We start from the raw sequence: 18,000 nt of genomic DNA, 5'->3' as shown, positions 1-18,000 counted from the left end.
GAACGTGGTGCATCTTCGACATAAAAATTGTTGGATCGAAATTTTGCTAAACCAGTTCTGGTACTTGCGTACTATCAACACATCCTCTCCAAATACATCAGTTAATTTATTTCTGGCTTGAACAGCATTTTTACCTTTTCTATAGTAAAAAAGTAAAATATGACGAAAATGCTGCATATTACTTTCCATATTAAAAAGGGCACTAACTAAAACTACTGCGTAGAATTAATTGAACTTTATCATACACAAGCCTTGCTATATCAGCTCTCAAAACATATAATGAATATACGGCTTAAGTGTGAAGTTGGGTTCAAAAAAATACAATGAAATACTCTGTCGGGAAAAAACGAAATTACTTTCCGAACAACCAAATAAGTAACGAAAATAAATGAACAAGCATAAAAACAAAGGCAGCGAGAGATTATTCTTGAGACAATCAGCGAACCGCATTCTTAAAATATCGGTGGGAATACCCAGCAGAATACGCTTGGAACAGCAATGCGCGTGGGCAAAAGGAGATTTTACTGTAAAAGTCAAAGTTTTAAAAGTTAGCATCGAGTTCGGTAAAAAAATTACAAAATTCGTTTCATTTAACCCCTTAGCTTATAATGAAGCCTCAGAGGCGTCGTAAGTATATCGGGCCAAATGAATAAGACGCCTTAGAGGCGTTGTTAGTATATCAGGCGCAACATAAACAAGACTTCTCAAAAACTTGGTCGGACGTTTGTCCCAAATATAAACAAAGGTCACTGTTATGGCCTAGATTCCTCAATTAAGAGTCCTCTGGTAATTAGTTGCTAGGGATGAGGAAGAACGGATTAGAATATAATTAATCAAACACATGGTTGAGCCAAACAAAGATACAATGCTTTATTGGCTCGTCAGGAAAAAGCCTTGCGGCATAAAAAACCCTGGATAATATTAAATTATAACCATAAGAGTCCACCTACGTGGCGTTACCACGCGGGAAAATACCGTCAATATAAAATGTATATAATGGAAAGATCTCACCTCTCGCTCGCTTCGCTTACGTTTCCTTAACTATTTCAACTTAACTCCTTCGATTTAGATATATATTCGCAGGCGTCCAGTGATGGAATGAAAGAATGTCCTTTTGTAGTGGCCCAGCAGGGCATATGCGCTAGGGGTGTCGAAAGTGGGGATACGAGAAGTGGGGATAACTATAAGAACGCTTCGATAGTCGCTAGTATCGATGCTCGCAATGAGTATCGTTCTATAGTTTGAATCGATAGAATCGCACGCGCGCGATTTAACTACAGCTAATTACCGTACGATCATTTCGGATCGTACATACTCCCCCCGTTGAGAGTGTAACGATCAATAACACTCATAATATATGTGTTGGTGTTGTGCGTTTGTTAGAATTAATTTTACAATACTTTCGACCTAGGTCACCTAATCAGTTAAATATACCGCTCGCTGCATAGGTTATTGAACATATTCATTTCAATCGCTTATAGCATAAGACGCTCGACATATTTGCTGAATCGCTCAGCATATCTCCGCTGACTTGCTCAGCATAACCGGATAATCGCTGGCCAGGCGATCTCCTTGTACCTACAAGGGAATCGTTGGGTCTACAAGAAAACATAAAAAATTAACGATGATCTAACAATGGACAAATAGTTTTCGCATTGCGCTTGAAAACTCCGTGAACCGTCTTCACGGTTAATACTCGTATTGATAGTGGACAAATAGTTGTCACACTTCTCTTGACGACTCCGTGATCCGTCTTCACGGCTATCTCATGTATAGTTTACTTTTGTCAATGAGAATGATGGTGGTATTCCTTTGATTTTATACTGAGGTGGGATCCATTTCTAGCGTTTCTTTGTAATGAGTTTCCATTAGGACAATAGATTAGCTGGAGTCCTAATATAATTTTCCTCCGACAATGTCGTAAACGTTCCTTTAATCTAAAAGAAATGTGCAGGCGTTAGTGCTGTTGAGTCATTTAAGTTTGACGAAATGGGACATAGCAGGTGTAAATTTGAAAATAGCTTCGTTTTTGATAGCGAATGTGGTCTACCCTTCGTATGCGAAGAGAAGTTCGCCCACATTTCGCCTAAAATGATAATTGAAAGATTTGACTGCAGCCTCCAACAAACCTCTGAAATGAGATATTAGGGGAGGATTGAGATGTCATGAGATTCTACGATCTACCGCGGAATCATAGACCTTCGCCTTATACTTGTCCGACTCGATCAAGGCATATAGTTTCTTTAACTGGTTATTAGCCCAGACGAAGTTGGTTCCGTTATTAGAATAAACGTGAGTTGGAACAGCTCTTTGACTCACAAACCGCCGGAAAGCGGCTAGAAAAGCATCCGTAGTCAGATCGCTGACTAATTCGATGTGTACAGCCTTTATAGTCATACAGACGAAGATGCACCCGTATTTTTTACCGCGGCCCTTATTACAGTACTTCTTTTCCTTCGCGTAGATTAAACCAAAGAAATTCTCTTCTACGTGGGAGAATGCGATGGCTTCCTGTACTCGCGAGCTCAGTAAATCACCCGTTTTACATCGGATGCTGGATGTACGGAATCGAATGCAACGTACGCAATAACGTACGATTCTTTACACTCGATTCTTGCAGTCGATGAGCCAAAATCGTTGTTTAAGGGCATAAAGGGTAGTCTGTATACCGGCGTGAAAGTTTCGTTCGTGGAATTTTCGGATAAGGAGATCGATCATGTGGTAGTGTAAGAGTAATAATTTTGTATATTTCTCCTGGAATGATTGAATTTGCCTTCGGAATCGACCTCCCACTTGGTATAAGTAATCTTTGACAAGGATCGGGTTTAACGCAGCGAGTTTTGTGTTACTGACTCCCCTCGCTTTTTTTAATTTTTCTCTTTCGGCGTGAAATTGTTCCCTCTTGCACGATCCTTAAAACGTATCGTTCCGTTTCTGTTTTTTCCGCAGTAGACAATTCTCCCTTATATGAGTTAGTTTCAAGCCATCGTCGGCATCGAGCTACAATCTTTAATAATCGCGCGTAATTAGAGAATCGCTGAAATACACTTCCCGATTTAGTTCGCGTCGTTAATACCGATAATCCCTTTACGTCTGGTAATTCGAGAATTTTCCTTTTCTGTCGGGATGGACCACTGAGTCTCTGGTTGTGTGAGCCAGGGTGGTCCATGAAACCATGCCTCGTTCCTCAGGAAATCGTGCGGAAGTTGTCCCCTAGATAAAGCGTCCGCTGGGTTGTCTTCGGATCGCACAGGTCGCCATGTGATATCTTACCAGATTTCATGTATTTCGCGCACGCTATTCGCCGTGTATATTTTTAACGTACTAAAGTCTCTTTTTAGCCAACCCAGTACAATCATCGAGTCGGACCAGAATGTTACCTCGTCAGGTTTCAATCCGCCAGCAGTCCGGACTTCTCTGTATAAACGCGCGAGTGTTAATGCTTCGCGTAATTCTATACGTGGTATGGTGGTGTCCTTAAGGGAGCTACGCGACTTTTCACGCAAAGTAGACGTACATGTGTGTTAAGGAACTCATCTCGCGATATTACATATAGGCAGCCGCCGTAACCAGATTGACTCGCGTCGCAGAAACCGTGCAATTGCATGTCGATCGGGTTGTCGAGTGTAATGCGTCGTTCTATCGTTAAATTATCAATTAATGTTAATTGTTCCGCGAACGTTATTCAAGAGATATGTAACGCGCTAAACACCGATTCGTCCCAGTCGACGTGTGTTTTCCAGCAGTCTAGGATGAAGATCGTCATTTGGTAATTCTTTTGCGAATGTCTACTGGCGCGACAGAGTAGATTAAACAATCATGATGTGCGTTCCATGAAATACCGAGTGTCTTTAAAATAGGATTTTCCCCAGAGCATAGCTTGACGTCGACGTTTTTTATGTCTAAATTTTCGAGCACTGGTCGGAAGTTGAACGCCCACTGTCGTATATTAAACCGCCTTGTTTCAATATTTTGATAGTTTGATCGCGTCTCTTTTCCGAAGGTTTCGATGTTATCAGCTCCCGTAATGAGGTCGTCAACGTATAGATCGCGGTTTAGTATTTCGGCTTTGAGTGGATAGTTAGCGCCTTCATCTTTCGCGAGTTGTTTTATGGTTTGTATGACAAGAAATGGTGCTGACGCTATTCCGAATGTCACCGTATTTAGTTCGAACGTGCGAATTTGTTTATTATGCCACCAAAATATCCGTTGATACTGGCGATCGTCTGGATGAATCCATATTTGCTGATACATTTTCTCGATATCCGCCGTTAATACGTATTGATACATCAAGAATCGTAACAAGTGTTCTACTAAAGTGTCTTGTATTGTAGGTCCGACTAATAAGGTGTCGTTAAGAGAAAGTCTCTTATCATTTTTTGCGGAGACGTCGAATACGACCCGTACCTTTGTTGTCACGCTAGATGATTTAATGACCGCGTGGTGGGGAAGATAGCAACCCCCTATAGGTTTTTCTTCGACGATCGACATGTGTCCTAAATCGATGTATTCCCGCATAATCCATTTATATTCCTTCCAGAGTTCGATATTCGCGTGTAACTTCTTCCAGAGATTATGGAACCGACGTAGGGCTATACCGCGTAGGTGAGTGTAATCGTGTCCTTCTTCGCGGAAGGGTAAACGTACAATATATCGTCCCGATTCGTCGCGCTTGGTGTTTTGGACATAATGGTTTTCGCAGTCTATTTCGTTTACCGACTCCGTTTATCTCGATAACGCCTGTCGTTCGAGTTATGGTGTCATTGATAGCATGAATGGGAATTGAATGTGGTTCAATCGGTAAGCGTGACTCTTACGCGACATTCTCAGTAATGAAATGTGTGGCGGCGCACGTGTCTAGTAACGCCCGACATTGTCTGAAAGTCGCATCGACATTTCTAACACGATACATAGTACTCATAAAGAATTGATTCGGTACACCGTGCGAATTGACGTGAGAGTCGGTGTTAGTCGAGTGGAGATGTCGACGCGGTCTCTGTCTTCGCGGCGGTGTGGCTTTCCTGTTTATTAGTCTCATGCTCATCATTGTCTATATATAATGACGTATGATGGGCCTGGTGACATATCCGACAACGCAAGGCTCTACATAGTTTCCGGTGCTTCCGTAAGCAATTCTTACATAATTCGTACTGTTGGATTGTTGCCAGTCTGTCTTGTTTCGTCGCGTCGTGGTATCGCGGGCAACGGTATACAAATATTCATCTCGTTTGTAAAGAACACAATTAGTCGAGGTCCGAGTAAGAAACGTACGCGTTGTATAGGTATTCTGTCGCTTTCGCGGTCGTAAAGTCATCGTCTCAGGATATCCACGTTTTGCGCGGGGCTCGTGGGTCGAGGGGCGTTAGTGAAGTTGGCAACGGAGCACACGCACGCGCATATCTGGGTAAATAACTAAAAAATTGCTCGATAGTCGGATATTCGTCGGAATCTATCTGTTTGTTCCATTCTTTGTAGCATGTCGAGGGGTAGCGCGCGTTCAGCGAGGCGTACGCGCCAGGCCACTGAACTCTTATCAAATGTCTCAAGCGTAAAGATGTGAGAACGCAGTTCGTTCAATAACGCTGTTATGTCCTTCGCTGATCTGGTTTTCGGTCGAGGTATGTCGATTAATGCGTCGATTGCCCGAGCTAATAGTATACGTGGTACGTCGAATACTTTCAGTAAAGCTCCCTACGCATCCTTATATTTTTCCCCGGTTAATTGATAGTGTTTGATCGTTTGAAGGGCTTTGCCGCGAAGGGAGTCGAGGAGGTAGACGAGCTTTTTTAATTCCGACACATCACTAAGCCCGTCCACGAGAGTTAGGAAGCTAGATTTAAATGGGATCCATTTCTGTATATTCCCGTCGAATCGCGGGATCTCTTGTATTTGTATTTGTTGATCGCGAATCTTTGTAATATCGTTGTTTCCGTTAGAGTTATTAGGGTTGTCGACCGCGGCGGTATCGACTGAATGAATTTTGTCTCTGATCACGTGGTATCTCTCTATAAGCTGGTCTAAATCGTCGACTTCTACCTCTCCGGCGTTATTATTACCACACTTTTTATGCAATGATTTGTAGTCATCTACTTGCTTGGTAAGACGTTCGTAACCCCTTCTTAATTCATCTATACCTAACTTTTCTTTTTCTTCAATTAAATTCTCGAAGTGCATTAACCATGATCCTAAATTCTGCCGCTTTTGTTTCAGCTGTTTTTGCGATGCCATTATGAAGCGGTATCAATTATTCTATTCTGCGAAAGCTACTCAAATCAATTTGTGGTAAATATAAAAATCTCCTTCGTACGAATGTATTGCCGTGCGTTTGGTTCTCGATCACGCGGGTACGGTCCTAAGGCTATAGATCGTTAAAGGGGGTATACGTTTATCGTTAGTTGTAAGCTCAGGGAGGGTGTATACGATCGTCGATAGCTGTATGCCAATAGATGGGGTGTCCTAGCGCCCCCTGGATAAACGTGTGCAGGACGTCTCTGTGTCGCTCCGTCTTTTATCAGTGGAAAACTAGTTTTATTGCGATCTGCAATTATAAGTGTGGGATCATTGTGGAATGTAAAAAATTCTGCATAAGTGTGATATAAAAGTTATCTGCTTAACGTTGATTAACAAAAGTTTCCAACGAAAACATTTATCGTTTTCTTGTGGCATCATTTCGTCCGTCCATCTTGAACGCGTGCGCCGCTAGCGCCATCTCTAGTCTTTGCGTTAAACTTGTAGCATATACCATCTGAGCTTCGGCGCGCGCCACTAGCGTCATATTGGGAAACTATTCTTTCTTATCGACGCTGCTTCATGAAGCATTAAAAAAAAACAAAAGTCACGAGTGTACTGCGATCTCATCGAAATGAGCAAATTTGATAGGTTAGCTGAATTTCCAGTGCTGCAAAACAAAGCAGTGGAAAAAATGGAATGAACGAAAAACCATTTAGCCGCTCAAGACAAAGCAAAAAAGAGAAAGGATAGAAATGACGAGGAGCAACATTTTGAAAATCTATCTCTAAAAAAGCAATGAAAAAATGATTAGTATTAAACTGCACAGAACAGATGTCACCCTTAAGTGACATTGAGAAAGAAATTAGGAGCTATAAACGGTCTGACCAAGAACTTTAAAATAGTGAAGTTAGAAGAGATGGAAAATGAAGACCTACAAGAAATTAAAACAAGTTCTCTAAAATTTATAGAATGATAACTCTCCTTAACACTTTCACAACCGCTGACACCAATGTTGTGCTATAGGCAGGCTAGTCGTCGTACGCCGGTGACACTTATGTGGTGTCATTGGTAGGCCAGTCGTTATTTGCCGGTGACTCCTACGGACATCTGCCAAGGTTGGTGCCGGCGTACAGGATGGTGTCAGCACCGTCCTGGTGAGAAGCGCTGCAACTTGACGAGTCGACCAAGAGGTGTCAGCACCAAGGAGGTGCGGGACGCCACAAGTCTATCTCGAAGCGCTACGGAGGCTCTGAATACTATCGCTAGGGACTGAATACTTGATCACGAAATAAATTTCAATTTTGCTTTTTTATAAAAAACAAGGTATGTTGTTTCTGAGAACGTTGCATGAATACGATAAAATAATTTCTGGACGAAGGCTTGTTTTAGAACGTCACATTGTATTTCGGTATATAATTTCAGTAACATTGTGTGTTTTGCTGCAGATTGAACTATTGCTGCGTTCTCCCTTTCGTGCGTCGAGAACTCCATTTGGAGTCCTTCACGGGCGTAACTCCGTGAAACGGGTGGACGACAGCGAAAATTAGGAACGCCGTCTAACAAATTGATGGTGGGCGGCTGATTTTGTTTTTGAATCTTCAGTTTATTGAATATGTACAGTGAGTTGTAGTCGGTTGTTACGTTTAAGTGTTGTTACGTGAGAGTAACTAGCTGGTGTGTCGGGAGTACCGGTAATTATACAGATTTGGGGCACTGGAGTGAGCAAATTGAAAGTCAGGAGTGCGACAGGTGAGGGTAGCGGCACAGAGTGCCTTGCCAGAGGGAAAGGGGTCTCTTCTTGTATATAGTCGCAACATTGTGAAAAATGTTCACAATGTTGTTAAATTTTCACAAAATTTAATATTCTCTAATAATAATGGATTACAAAGGAGAGAATAGTTTAGAAGATTATTGTGCAATGATGTGCTTTCTGATGTTCCTGACGATTGTGATTTAGAAGAGACAAGTGGAAGTGATGCAGAATCTGTAAATTCAGATGTTATTACGGGAGTGCGAAGAAAACGACAAGTCCTGCCTTTACCGAGTTCTTCTGACGGAAGTGACGAAGAAATGCATTTAGACTGGATAGAATTTGATAAAACAGCGAATAATAATGCAGCTTTTAGGGGCACTTCGGGTCCTACAGTGTTTCCAACAAATACAAGTATGGTCGATGAATTGGTAGATACGTTTATTGGAAACCATTTATTTGAATTTATTGCCACGGAAACAAACAGATACCACGCACAGAATTGTGGTAAATATAAAGAGCAAAAAAAGTGTTAAATAGTTCGATGTAATGGTGGCAGAGCAGAAAAAGTGGTTTGCATAATTAATTATAATGGGACTTGTGAAAAAACCAAGAATGAAGGATTACTTGTCCACAAATCCACTGATAGAGACTCATATATTTTCCAAAACAATAAGCCGCAATAGATTCAGGCAAATATTGACATACATTTATTTTGCAAACAATGCTATCACGCCTACCAATGGTAACAGACTCTTTAAAATACAATACCTAATCGACTACTTCTCCAAAAAATTTGAAGAAAATCTCAATCTTTCACAAAACATTTGTACTGACGAAGGTATGATATCATGGCGGCAAAGTGTTTCTTCCAAAATATTGCCGGCCACTGGCGACGTTTCACTGCGCAAACGTGCGGTTGTGAAAGTGTTAAAGAGGAGAACGATAATTTAAAACTAAATCGGTCGGATTCAGGCTCAATAGATGATAAACTAAAAAAATTAGAGGGGAGGCAATTCATGTTGCTACTACTAGTACTAAGCAACTAAAAAATAACCCAAAAAGTTATGCCGACAGAGTGAAAATCCCTGCTGTTGCGAAGGAAAACACCAACCTTACCGACACTAAACGGCACGTAGTAGTGATCTACCCAAGCTCTGAGAAGAATATTAAGTCAAGTGAGGAAACAAAAACTACGGTCATGAGTTGCATGGCTCCTACCAAAGAGAAATTGAAGATTCAGTGCTGTTAGGAAAATTTCCAACAATGGAATTTTTATAGAAACAAAAACTCTAGAGCGTGTTTTTTTAAATCTAAGAAGTTGCAAGAAGTAGGCTTAAGTACTGGGGAACCCAGTAAGAAGAAACCTATGCTTATCGTCTACAACGTGCTTAAAGAGATAAATGATAAGGAGTTTGCCCAAGCGCTCAGGCAAAAGAATATGGATGATTATCAAAAGAGCAGGTTTACTGAAGATGGTATCAATCTTTCACAGATCTTATAGTAGAAGTGCAGACACAGTTAACCTGGTTTAAGAGGTCTCACCAAATGCCAGAAACATCTTATTAAGAAATGATAGGGTCTATATTGGCTGGAATGCTCTCCGGATCCGTGATCACGTTGCAGTGAGCAGATGCTACAAGTGTCAGTCTTTCCGACACGCAGCTAAATACTGTGGAGTCAAAAAGTGACACCTGTGGACATTGCAGAAATGAAGGACATACCTTTAAGGACTGTAAAGCGAAAGAAAAGTATCCAGTGTGCATCAACTGCAAGAGAACAGGTAAAGTGTTTGACCGCTCTTCGCGCTCTCCTGATTGTCCTTGCCTACAAAATTGCCGTGGCAAATTACATGAGTTAGGTAGATTATGGTAAGTAAAACAATTAGCTTTACTAACAGAAAAGTATAATATATAAGGCAGATAAATGCTCAAAACTCAAAGTCTGCTAGCAGACGAACTTAGGCAACTAACACATAAACAAAAAAAATTGGCATACTTACTTTCCAAGAACCTTATACTTACCAAGATAGAGTTGTGGGACAGGAAGATGGCACAAAAGTCGTCGCAGATACTAAAAAAAATTCTCGAATATAGCGTCACCTGGTAAGATTAAAGCAGCAATAGTTATCTTTAATAACAGAGGTAACGTCCTTAAAATTGAACAACTAAGAATACCAACATAGTCTGCGCAGAGAGAAAAACCAAACAGCATTGAATCAAGCAAATATAATCTTTTGCATAGACTCAAATGCTAAGTCGACGACTTGTTTGTTTAGCAAACAAACAGATGAAAAAGAAGAGGCACTTGAGAAACTTGCATCGCAATTTAATTTTCATATAGTTAACACAAAATCTCCAACCTACACCTTTCACAATACACGGGGACAGGAGAACATTGACATCACAATTGCTAGCAGCAACTGTATTAAAACCCCATATTGGAGTGGAAAGTACACGATGGTGATACAACAAACGACCATAATCTCATCACTTTTAATATTACGTCCGCCTCGTACGAGAGAAGTCCTAAGAACGAAAGTTGAGAGATTTAATTGCAAGCCATCAGATTAGAAAAAATTTAATGAAAACCCTAATTCATCATATAAAAAGCAATACGAACAAGGAGATAACTACAGAATGCTGCTGAAACTGCCAATGAAATTGAGCTTGCTATACTAGCAAGCTGCTGGTACTTCTATTCCAAAAAAAAAATCGCTTTTCCAAGCCTGCAATCTATGGTAGAATAGGGAATAATTACAACTCCGAAAGGATACTAGGATTGCTAGAAGATTATATAAAACACAACAATAGACACAAGGCTAAGAGCAAAGCAAAAAATAGAATACAATAGAATACGAAAAAGGTATATAAAAAGCATTCGCAAAGCGAAACAAGATATCTGGGAGAAGTTTGTCACGGAAACAGGAAATAAGGAAACATGGGATATTGTGTACAAAATCCAGATTAACAAGCTCAAGGTCGAAAAATGTTTTAGAAACGATTAAACATAATAACGAGCGAGCTTTAAACATTGGCGATACGATAGTTATGCTACTTCACGGAATGATTCCTGACGATAATGTGGAAAAGGAAACTGAATGGCACTTTAGTGTAAGAAGTAACATTGCTAATAGAACCAAATGTAGTGGATGATCCACCCTTTACCGAATATCAAATCAGCCACATTATCAATAAGTTAGGAAACAAAAAAGGCTCCTGGTCATGACTTAATTGAAATTGAGATGATCAAAAAGGCATGGCAAGTTCAGAGGAAATTTAAAAGATCTGTAGCGTCCCGCACCTGCTCGGTGCTGACACCTCTCGATCGACTCGTCAAGTTGCAGTGCTGCTCACCAGGAAAGTGCTGGAAACCTTCCTGTACGCCGGCACCAACCTTCGCAGATGTCCCTAGCAGCCGCCGGAAGTGCGCGCGTCCGGTGGTGGCAACATCTGCCCGGCCACGTAGCCGGTCCAGGTAGTGGCAGCACCGGATTGGCCGTAGCATTTGGTTTTATTGCGGCCTGAGGTTTCGATTAGCGAATCAACATAACGTGATCTCAGCGCGTCTGCCTCCCGCGCCCCGATGATCTCTGATTCAGCGGAAGCTGAATCGATCTCGATCATTGTCGTGCGGTTTGTTGAATTATACAGTCGACACTTTGCTTCCTACGCGATTAATTACCTTTGTCTTTTCAGTCTCTATTCTGTGTCTTTCATTACGTGTGCTTTTTTCCTCTATTCTCTCGTCAAATTCTGTTCTGTGAGGTCACTAGTGACAAAATGGAAATTCCCCTGGTCGTTGTCCGGCGTCGGTGATTAATCAATTTAGTGGTCAGAAACTAGCCACGCGGCGCATACCAGACAAATTTCACAGATCTTTTTAATAAATGCCTAGATCAGGAGGTCTTTCCTAATCAATAGAAGTTAGCTGAAATTAGTATTCTTCGGAAATGTATGGATAAGCCAGCAAAGAGTAAGACCATATAGACCAATATCTCTGCTACCACTCTTGGGTAAAATCTTAGAGAAACTGATCGCTAGAAGACTGCAGACTATCTCGCCCTTTCATCATGGCTTTAAATAGACAATACAGTTTTAAGCTAAGTAGATCAACTGAGGATGCCCACATTAGTTTAAGGAACAGTAAATTAAACAGATGAAAAATACGCTATTAGCCTTATGTTCGACATTTCTGGCGCGTTTGACGGGGTCTGGTGGCCCAGCGTTCTTAGTAATCTAAAGCGATGGGACTGCCCTAAAAACATATACAACCTGATAGCGAGCTATCTCTCTAATAGAGTAGCTAGAATTACAACAAACACAGGCCTGATATTTAAGGACGTAAGCAAGGGCTGCCCACAGGGGTCGGTCTTGGGACCGCTTATGTGGAACCTGATCCTTGATGAGGTTCTTAACGATGTTTCAGAAACAGGAAATGAGATTATTTCTTACACCGACGACATCGTGATAGTCGTCAGAGGAAATAATAGTGTTGAGAATATACATGTTATATTGTACGCGATATATGGAAGCGTGGATATTCCACACACACATGTACGGCTCCCCACCTAATCTGTATATAAGAGTGTCGTACGAAAAAAAGATGCGCGGCGACTTGGTCGGGTTAAAAGGAGTTCCGCTACCGCCTGCTCAACACACGCTTCACAATATATATCCCAGTATCTTAATATACCAAGTGCTATAATTAATATTGTTTATTAATTAACCTTCTTCCATCCTTTTTCCTTAACAAGTAGAAAAGAACTGGAACAAAAGGCTAATGTGGTAACTGTTATTCTAAGTGAGTAGTGCTTACGTCAAAAACTAGAACTATCAGTCACAAAATCACATATGCTGCTACTCAAGGGCTTCTTAGATATAAAAAGACCACCCACAGTAAAACTAGGATGCAGTTCTTTAAAAATGACTTCAGAAACGCAGTATCTGAGAATATGTTTTAATACGAGAATGAACATAACCCTACATGTTAATTATGTCGCAAATAGGAGTAAGGTCATCTTTTGTCAGCTTGCAAGGGTAGCCCAGGAACACTTAGGGACTCAACAACAAGATAATGGAAACAATTTACAAGGGATTTTCATCCCGATTATTGCATATGCTACAGCTTGCTGGGCTGACAAAGTCAACACACATCATATTAGGAGATTAAAACAAGCACAAAGATACGCGCTAATTGGAGTCGTAAAAGCCTATAGGACTATATCTACAGACTCTGTGTAGTAGTAGAAGCAACTCCCATTAAACTACTACTTAAAGAAAAGGTAAGTCTATCTCTTTTACGAAAAAACGTCACATTTCAGCACTTTAGAAAGAGATTTAAAGCACAAAAAGCTATAAATAGAAGAATGTCAAACAAAAGGGCTAATGACGTTAAAGAAAAAACAATAAAAATATGGCAGGAGAATTAGAACGCCAGCCAGAAGGGAGGGCTGACTTTCCAATTCTATAAGAACATAGATAATAGGCTTAATGCAAAAATGGATAAAACCACAACAATTTCCTAGTGCAAATGCTGTCTGGACACGGGAATTTTAAGCAGAAACCTGAAAAGTCTCAATCTCGCAGACACTGATACTTGCACCTGTAAGGAAGAGGAATCAGTGTGTCACATAATATTCGACTGCGAATTGTACAAATGAAGATAGGAATAGATTAGAGCAGCCAGTCAGGGAAATCTATCTTGCATTGGCCATGTGAATATAAGCACTTGGTGACTAAAGCCATCTTTGACGAAATTAGTGAGGTACTCCGTAAAGATGCTGAAAAGCAGGAATCAAATCATTGGTATAGGTAATTCTCCGTAGACTTTGTATACAAGATGCCGTAGAGGTTCTTTCAGGCACCAATAGGTGTACCGATACAGCCCAGGGTATATGCGTTACTAACTGCAACCCAGCCACTAGCAGATAACATCAATGCTACACCTAGCAAGAGACCGAGCAATAGCTGGTGACCCTGCCTCTTCATTGGCCCCCGCTGGACAACGTTTTGCTGGTGTATCTAAACGATTTGCAATCAGCTCCCTGGTGACAACCAGAAATAGTTAAGTGGGGGTTTTTCCAAGCCCAGTGATCACAACATCTACGGTCATTGTTCTCTTCGCAATGGTTTTACACATTCAACATCACGTGTAATAGGCTCTTGCTTGAGGCACAGCTGAGCGAGCGAACAAGCTCGATGCATGCTCAGAGTTATAAATTAGACTGATCGTTCCCTACCTCCTTGGCACACCAGGGACAATTTCTGATTCTCCCCTACACAATTTCCGCCACACACCAAAATTATATACCCTCCTTCTCGTGGCATTACAAGTCTTTGACCACAGCGAGAACGTATCAGCCGGAAGATCTGGCGAGGTCTCCCTCGACGCTCCCAACAAGCAGCGGGCAAGGTCATCATCGCGTGGATCGCGTCTCCAACTAGAAGGCTACCGTTTTCCTAAGCGAATCCGACGCTAACTCACTGACTCCACGATCCCGAGATGTTAGTAATAGTTAATAATAGTTTAAAAGAATGGCTATTCGTCACGAGGTCTGGCAGAGCGGAAGGAGCCCTCTCCTAGCATTCCTGAAGGGAAGAAACACTACCTCCACCCTTATACACTGAGACAGATGCAGCATCTCCTTAGCCGTACGCTTAATAACCCTGTGGCGCCACCTTCAGTAGACCCTCCCCACATGTGATCTTCCCAGGCAGTAGTACAAAAGTAGCCACCGCGTCAAGCTTCTGCCAGGGAGCAAGAAGACTCGTATCCACCGCCCTAATTTCGCTAATAACACGCGTGATTGTCTCTATCAACGTCTGCGAGTACCTGTACTCGGTTGGTGTGCTGAGGTAGGCAAATATATTTTATTCTTTTGAGACAAATAGAAGATAATAATATCATAATATAATCATAATATGTTATGGTCTAAATTTCTCAGCTTAGAGTTATTCTGGCTATTGGTATATGCTGCTAAGGTGGAGAATAAAGGATTTGGATAAGGTGTAAAATAAAACACGTGATTGAGCCAATAGAAGATGCGAAGCATGATTGGCTCCTCAGGGAAAAGCTTTGTGGCATAAAAACCCAGGATAATATTAGTAGAATACAATAATAAAATCTACCACGTGACGTCGCCACGCGGTAAACTATATTTCACGAGTAAATTATATATTGGAATGATCTCACCTCTCGCACTCCTTGAGTATAGCGATCACAACCTTAAGGGTTGTGATGTTAAATGGGCTTACTTTCACAAGTCTTAAAGATTAGGATATTCTCTTCGTTGTCCCTTGTGAATTCTTAAATCTTTTGTCTACTATGACTTCTATAATCCTTAGATGTTGAAGATGTGTCGTCGTAGGCGTCCGGTCGTGGAATAGAAAAAATGCCCCTTTGTACTGGCCCAGCAGGGCGTATGCACTAGGGGTATGAGAAGTGGGGATGCGAGAGGTGGGGGTAACTGGAAGAACTTGTTTCGATAGTCGCAGTATCGATGCTCGCAATGAATATCGATCTATAGTTTAAATCAATAGAATCAGACGCGCGCGATTTAACTATAGCTAATTACCGTACGAAAGATTTAAAAGACATCTCAGAAAAGTTTATATTAAAAAGATTCATCCAGTAAAAATACAAATACATAACAATGAATAAAAATATTTGAGAAAGAGTATATAAGATTTAGCATTACAGAAGACAACGCGAAGATTGGAGTATTAAGACTGTTTTTAGACAAATCAGACAAAGAATGGTATTTATCAAGTAACACGGAACTTGGAGACAAAAATTGGAAAGAATGGAATGATAAATTTATATATGCTATATCATACAGAAACAGAGAGAGGGATCTACTATGAGAGTATGCCATACGAAAGAAGAAGTTAATAAATGAAAGTTCAGATAAGGAAATGAGCTTATAAACAAAAACTACATTAATAGTAATACGATTTTCTAAAAATATAAGAGATGGAATAAAGAAAAGAGAGTTTTACAATACCTATATTCAAAAAAGGGTTAAAGACAGACATAAAGAACTACCGCGGAATTCTAGCCTCCTAAAGTGCAGTACAGAAGTTGATGACGAAAATCCTGGCAAAAGAAATAAAGCTGGCTGGAATAGGCGAAGAACAGCAAGAGCTTCTGTGCGAAGAGCAGACCTACAAAGGTGGACATAATATTTTATACTACGACAAATAGCTGAAAAAGTTATAGAATTTAACAACCTAATAGTTATATGCTTTGTTGACCTCCAGCAAACGTTTGACAAAGTGAAGCTTGGAAGCGTACTACAGCTCTGAGAGCCAGAGAAACAAACGGAAATATAATACATACAATAAAAGAACTCAATACCTAGAACAAAGCAATAATAAGAGCGAGGCAATATGACAACGAAAAAAGATCCCAATAACAAGCGGAGATCAGACAAGGAGTCAGTCTAAGTCGCTTTTTTTATACCTGATCATGGAGAAAATAATCAAGAGAGGTAAAATCAGCTGAAGAAGGAGTTTAGCTAGGAGAAGGAAATATAAAAATAATGTAGGGAAAACACGTATGTATGTGTATCGTATAAAGGATATCTGAATTCCCGAGAAGCCGGTACCTCACAAAAGATTAAGAATTGAACACTTTAATTACCAGATAACAAAACGTTTACAAAAACCAGACACACTAAAGCAAAAGAAACACTTCACCACTTCCCGGAATCACTCTCGCTCAAACCAGTTCGCAAACGCCCTTTAATTAATCGCTCTTTCACTCGCACTCAATGACGACCTCCGCACGCACGTATCGTTCTCGCTTTTCTACCTCACGTTCCCTTCGTCTACCACATTTATATATCAAAAGCTCCGCTGTTTTGGCTGCTAAGCAGTTCTCCCGTGGCAACATCTCGTCGAGGCAGCAAGTTTGTCTCGGTTTACGCCGCCAGGGAACGCTCTTTCATAGCTACAACTCAACATACTACGAACTTGCCCCCTGTTTACGCTACCAGGCAACGTACCCTTGTAGCTTCTTTACGCCGTACACACACACACACATACATACAACTAACGCTCCTACTCCCACAATAATGTGCTACGCCGACGACGCAGTCATCACTTATCGGAAGATGAAGATGATCTGCAAAGGATATTATACAAACTCAAACAAAAACGACGAGGTAAGCTTAATCAATGACTATTTCGGTATAGAAGACCGAATCACTTTTACTATCTCCCAGCCCAGAGCCCAGACAAGTGCAACTTAGCAATATACAACCAAAGTGTCAACCAAGTGATGTGATTTAAATACCTAGGAGCGATCATTACGAGCGATAGAAGCCTAGGAGAGGAGGAAAAGGAACAAAGCAATCAAAGCTTCCATAATATCTGGATATTTTAGGAATATTATATGAGAGAAACAAACATATAGCATCAAAAGCGTGATACGAATATACAAGACATGAATCATACCCAGTATTAACCTACGCGGCAGAGACAAGGGCAGAGTATGCGATAACCAAACATATCCTGAGAACTACAGAGAGGAAGATGCTACGAGCAATAACAGGAAACTCACTAAAGAGAGACAAAAGAAGGAACAAAGAAATACGAAAATAATGTGAGACCTAATGACGTGGTAAAGTGGATAAAGAAGGTAAAGCAAGCAAGGTAATGCTTCATATTATCCAACGAGTGCCTAAAAGCCTACCTCTCTAAAGAAAATTGTACCAGAACAAGCCGAGCATTGTTAAAGGAAAGGAACCAGAGGAGCAGATCCTAATAGTTGTAATACAAAATTGCGAGCTAACGCTACGCAGACGACACTACACTTTTTATCACTAGTTCTCGCTATATGAGAGGGCTTCACTTCTCAAAATGGAGTCTAGTCATTTTGGAGTTTGGGTTAAAGATAAACCGTATTAAAACTAAACTGATGATGTTAGATCTTACTAACAACGACTCACCGGACATAACTCATCTTGCGAACTGCGAAGTAATTCAATTTTATATATATTGTTTTTTTTTTTTAAT

At 40.8% G+C, this 18,000-nt stretch overlaps 1 protein-coding gene across 1 annotated transcript; it reads right to left on the bottom strand.

The window, feature by feature from the left end:
- Positions 1 to 3,762: 3,762 nt before the first annotated feature.
- LOC107073387 (uncharacterized) lies at positions 3,763 to 4,518 on the bottom strand. The gene has a single exon (XM_015334015.2). It carries the CDS (start codon positions 4,516 to 4,518, stop codon positions 3,763 to 3,765), a length of 756 nt encoding a protein of 251 aa, XP_015189501.2.
- Between the last annotated feature and the right edge of the window lie 13,482 nt (positions 4,519 to 18,000).

This window comes from Polistes dominula, unplaced genomic scaffold (assembly GCF_049000335.1).
Source record: "Polistes dominula isolate Pdom_NZ unplaced genomic scaffold, Pdom_raw_medaka contig_170, whole genome shotgun sequence".
NCBI classification, from domain to species: Eukaryota; Metazoa; Arthropoda; class Insecta; order Hymenoptera; family Vespidae; genus Polistes; species Polistes dominula.
This window is presented reverse-complemented; position numbering and strand designations above follow the sequence as displayed.

Coding starts and splice junctions, on each gene's coding strand:
- LOC107073387 (XM_015334015.2), bottom strand. CDS start 4,518: ATGCGGGAATACATCGATTTAGGACACATGTCGATCGTCGAAGAAAAA.